This window comes from Aptenodytes patagonicus, chromosome 5, assembly GCF_965638725.1.
Source record: "Aptenodytes patagonicus chromosome 5, bAptPat1.pri.cur, whole genome shotgun sequence".
Lineage (NCBI taxonomy): Eukaryota > Metazoa > Chordata > Aves > Sphenisciformes > Spheniscidae > Aptenodytes > Aptenodytes patagonicus.
In genome coordinates this window covers 53,759,461-53,764,263 of record NC_134953.1, presented here as the reverse complement: position 1 = coordinate 53,764,263, position 4,803 = coordinate 53,759,461, and the positions used below count along the sequence as shown (strand labels likewise).

Here is a 4,803-nt window from a genome sequence, read left to right as displayed (position 1 = left end):
GTGCCTGACTAAGCTCATGTTATTTTGGAAAATGGAAAATCTGCAAGGGTGAGATAAAATCCTATATTGCCACCCATGTGATAGCTGTGTCTCATGATGGTAACTCATCAAGACCAGGGCACACTTTGATTTATTTTCATTATGAACTCTAATGTCACAAGATCTTAAACACTTCAGATTTGGTAGTGCCCGTGTTCATAGTTACATAGGTCAAGCATAATTGCAACTTTTCTTTAATTCTTAACACTACCCACTGTGATATAGGCTACTCATAACACTGCGTATTTTACAGAGTAAATTTAATGCAACATTTGCAGTGAAATTAAATGAACTTTGCTAGTATTGGTATTATAAATTAGAGTCTGGATCTTACCAAGATTAGTTTGAGTAGTACTAATATCACAAGGAATGTGACTGCTAGTGAGTCTCCCCAGTTACTGCCTCTCTATGTAAGCAAGTGTGGGTGATCTGCTGTGCTCAACACATGATCAGTATCGAAGCAGATTGAACTGTGGGGTCAGTGATTAAATGGTTTCTATATCTGAGATTTGACTCAGGTGCTGGTAGCTAGAAGAGTATGAAAAATAGGAAGGAAATTTAGACCTGCTTCTCCCCCCCCCCCCCCCCCATTTTGTTTTCTTTTTGGGGGTTGTGGGAATGTGTCTATGTAGGTCAGGATCACCTACTCGCAATAACTATAAGATTATGGTTGTGTAAAATGGGTAAAAAAAGAGAAAAGGTGGTGTGGGGAAAATTAATATCTGGATAAGGAGATGGGAAGTAGTGGCATAGTGGGACAGAAGGGAACCATGTATTTCAATACTTCAGTAACTACAATGGAAAGATCACTTAAAATAAGATGTAAAATGACCACAAAACTTTATTTTTAAGTAGATTTGATTGAAGAGCTGCTTATTATTTTGCAATAAATTAAACAGAAAAGATGCTACATACCTGCCTGTTGAATACAAACTTAGTAAAAGTACAGCTTATGTAATTCTCATATAATTTAAAATATATCAATTTTAAGACATGTCAATTTATAATATATTTACATAGCACAATAGCATCATGGCGCTGCAGTCATGCATATTAAGACTTCACAGATTAAAAAAAGCCATTAATCAGTCTTGTCTGGACACTTTCTTGTTATGCATAAAATTGTCAGTCATCCTTATTTTTCTTCTGAATTTGATAATCTTTTCCCAATGCTCAGCTTGTCAGTCTTGCACTTCCTAATAATCAGCAGTTCTTTGGAATCTAAGACTTGGTACAACGTTCACAGTGTAGTTCAAAAAAATAAATAGTATCCATATCCTGTCTTGATTCCATGGCGTATGGGAGGAGAGGATTTTCTCCCTGTGCTGCTTTCACCCTTGTAACAGCCTTGCCAGCTTTTATCCTGCGTCCTCCTGGCTGTGGAGCTGTTTGCATCTGCCTCATACCCCTCCTCCCAAGGCGCGGGTTCTCCTTGCTGAGATCCAGCCACCCTGAAGGATCTCTCCACAAGATATTTGACACAGAGTCTACTTGGCTCTTCACTGCGTCAAACACTTCATTTTGAAGTGTTGGTTTGCAGCTGGTTCAAAAGGTTCAGGTAGGCTTTGGATTTCAAAAATCTGGGATATGAATCCCTTTCCATGAGGATGTACACGGTTTTCTGGGCTTCATCAAAACTTGTGTGAGTTGGGTCTTGAGCCCTTTTGGCTGTTGCTTCCCTCATCTGATAGTCAATATTGATCTGGAAAATGAAAAACAAATGCCATTGACATCTTAATGTACTCTCTTTCTATATCTATCACTTTGTCTTGTCAATAAACAAATTTGTAACCTTAGAACTCAGTGTGATAGTTCAATATCAGAACTGCAAAATGAGGGAATTTCAATGCTTATATCCCAGTCATGCACAAAAAATGCTACTCACTATAGAAATGCAGTTTCTTATGGAGTCTGAAGTAATACAACTCAACAATGGAGTAAGTAGAGGAACAACTTCCAATTAAAACAATAGGAGAAATCTTGTGTAGAATGAGAGTCTCCAGTTTGAAATATGATCAACATACATGACTTCTAATTCTCCAGAATATCCACATATTTTAACACAAGAAATAATTCACGGCTCTCCTACTAGCAAAGCTCTCTAAGTATCTGACTCCAAACACCAGCAGTAATTCAAACTGGGCTGACTCAGAACAGCATCATGTGCTGAGCCGCTGGTGCCTCTGCTGAGCTTCTGCTAGTGGTGCTCCCCAATACTGGCCTGTATCGTGTGACTCTACTTGTGAGATCTGATAATCTCACGGCTGAAGACAGTAATGATGCAAGTACACTCATAAACATGCGGCTGTGTCTTCCTCCTATATAACTGAATGAATGTGTGAGCACCTCAGTGAAGCTACACTTCTATCTTCTGATTTTCCAGAATCCTTGTACTGAAACACTAGACAGATTAACTTTGTACATACCTGTTTAATAGCATCTGATTGAACAAACTCCTCATAAATCCTCTCTGCTTTGCCGTGTAAGTGATCAGATTTGGTTTTCTTATAATCCTCACAAGCCAACCAGAACTCGATGTTTTCCTCGCTGAACTCTGACTTCAGAAACTCCCGAAAGACACCTTGACCACCTAAAGCCAACACAAATACATCATCATTTATAGCGTGAGATTTGTGACCAGGGAGGATAAAATAAATAGCAGGAGTTGTATTGAAATCTCTGTTATAAAATCTTGCCAAAATACACTGTTCTTCCCTTCTTCAACATACTACAGATACTCTAATATTAAGGGTGTTGGGAGTTTTTAGTTGGGTGTTCAGTGTTTTTAGATCTAGACCCTGGGTACTAAAATACATCAATAGATTCTAGTCCTCCCTAAACGGATTGTCTTAGGGTACAAGTGGAGAGAAAATTCCAAATTAAACTGATGTGTTATGCAAGGACAGAAGACTGATCAAAAAGTACTGAATTGAGCTATTTGGGGTTTATTTGCTATACCGGGAGTAGGAAATGGAAGGAAAAAAAACAAACTTGGAAGCAAAGCTGAATACAGTAGCCATGTTACACTGAAGCTGTAAATAACTGAAATGCAACTGGCCATTCTCTGGTAGTGTTTGTAGAATGCTACAGCTTTGTGTATTTGGCAAGATTAGATAAAATTTTGTCCTCAGAATAAAAGCGAAGTCATACTAAAGTAATAGACTTACTTTGGCTGGCCAAGAGCTTTTCCAAAGACTGGGACCACTGTAATACTTCCTCTGCAGAAAGCCTAAGTTGACAAGAAAAAGAGAAGACTTTAGGCAAGAAACCATGTGATTTTATTTGCATGTTTAAAGAAGACAAATTTTATAATTAATTATCCTATTCTAGGAATATGTACCAGGTATTTATTAAACTTACGGCTTTCTCATAATCTGAGACACTGGAGGCAAGCCCACACTGAGAAAAATAATCAGAGATGGAAAAACAAGGAACTATGATGTTATCCTGAATTCTGTTCCCAGACACATTAGCTTTTACTGTAACTATGACCAAATAATTTTGTATCTGTACTTCTGTTTCTATATTCCTGAAATAAGAATGGTAATACCCCTGCTCTCCGCTTAACTGTGAAGCATAATTTCTTGTAATTCTTTAGAGAATGGATACAATGTCCCTCTGAAGAAAATAGATTAACTGAGGTGTCTTCTCCCTCACTGTTTGATGCAAACATATAGACATCACTAAGAAACAGCTCCTAACTCCATGAATAGCTTCTGCTTCGTAATGTTCACCTCTTGTATTTTGGAAATTTTAGGCATTATTACAATACTTGTTCTAGAAGTAGTTTAGAAATTAATAACATAGTCTACTATATAGTAATCTAGCTATACTTATATTTTGTTATAACAGTGTGTCTCAGTACTTACATGACATTTCTGGAGTTAGAAGTCTTGATCCCAGATTCAATATGTGGTACCATGCACTTCAAATAATTTTTGAGATCTGCACCACTGAAACCAATGAACAGACATTTTTGTAATCCATTAAAATTGCAGTTGCATTTCAATTTGTTTAAACAGAGGCTGATAGCTCCATCCTATGACTGAAGTCTGGGAAGTTACATATCCAAGTAACTTTTTTCAGAAGACTAAGAGGCTCCCAGTGTATCCAAAATCTACTCCTGATTACTTAAGGGAATCAATTCATTGGTAGGCATCAGCTCAAGACATTTTTAATGATGCTGTAGTCCTGGGCTTTGAGCAGGCTTTGCAGTCATTTAGCGAGAAACACGGTGCTAATTCTTAATCTCCAAGATTCTAGTGTTATTTTCACTTCTAATACATTAGAGTTTATAGTAAGATGTATATACTTACAAAGCCTTTTGCTTCTTTTTATGGATTTTGCCTTCTGCAAGCTTGCAGTCTTCTTTTCCATTTAATTCAGTCATGTTGTTGTGGGGAAAAAAAAATCCTGGCATTTTACTTAACTTTAATGTGAAGTGACTTTTGCAGCGATAATCCTCCAAGCACCAAATGTCAGTTCACTGACTCTGCTACCTCCTTTTATTGACACAGCCAGCCCTGCTAGTTGGTGTGAACAGAGCTGTTTATCATGTATCCTCACCACAAACTGTGGAAGTTCCCTTTTTTTCAGTGCATGGTGACGCGAGTCTTTTGAGAAAGAAAACAGACAGCGGTGTCTCGTGGTTGAGGTTAAACCGGATGAGACTGAATTACTTTGGGTTTGTTTTGTGTGTCTGCGTTACCAAAAAAAAAAAAAATCCCCTCTATAACTTTGAATTCTTGTCCCTTTCTGATTGGT

At 37.6% G+C, this 4,803-nt stretch overlaps 1 protein-coding gene across 1 annotated transcript; it reads right to left on the bottom strand.

Moving 5' to 3' along the window:
* Positions 1 to 869: 869 nt before the first annotated feature.
* Positions 870 to 4,521, bottom strand: LOC143160475 (regulator of G-protein signaling 1-like). Its single transcript, XM_076338203.1, has 5 exons — positions 4,356 to 4,521; positions 3,909 to 3,992; positions 3,207 to 3,268; positions 2,466 to 2,629; positions 870 to 1,741 (listed from the first exon to the last, which is right to left on the bottom strand). The coding sequence occupies exons 1-5, from the start codon at positions 4,457 to 4,459 to the stop codon at positions 1,556 to 1,558; spliced, it is 600 nt and encodes a 199-aa protein (XP_076194318.1). The 5' UTR covers positions 4,460 to 4,521; the 3' UTR covers positions 870 to 1,555.
* Positions 4,522 to 4,803: the final 282 nt, after the last annotated feature.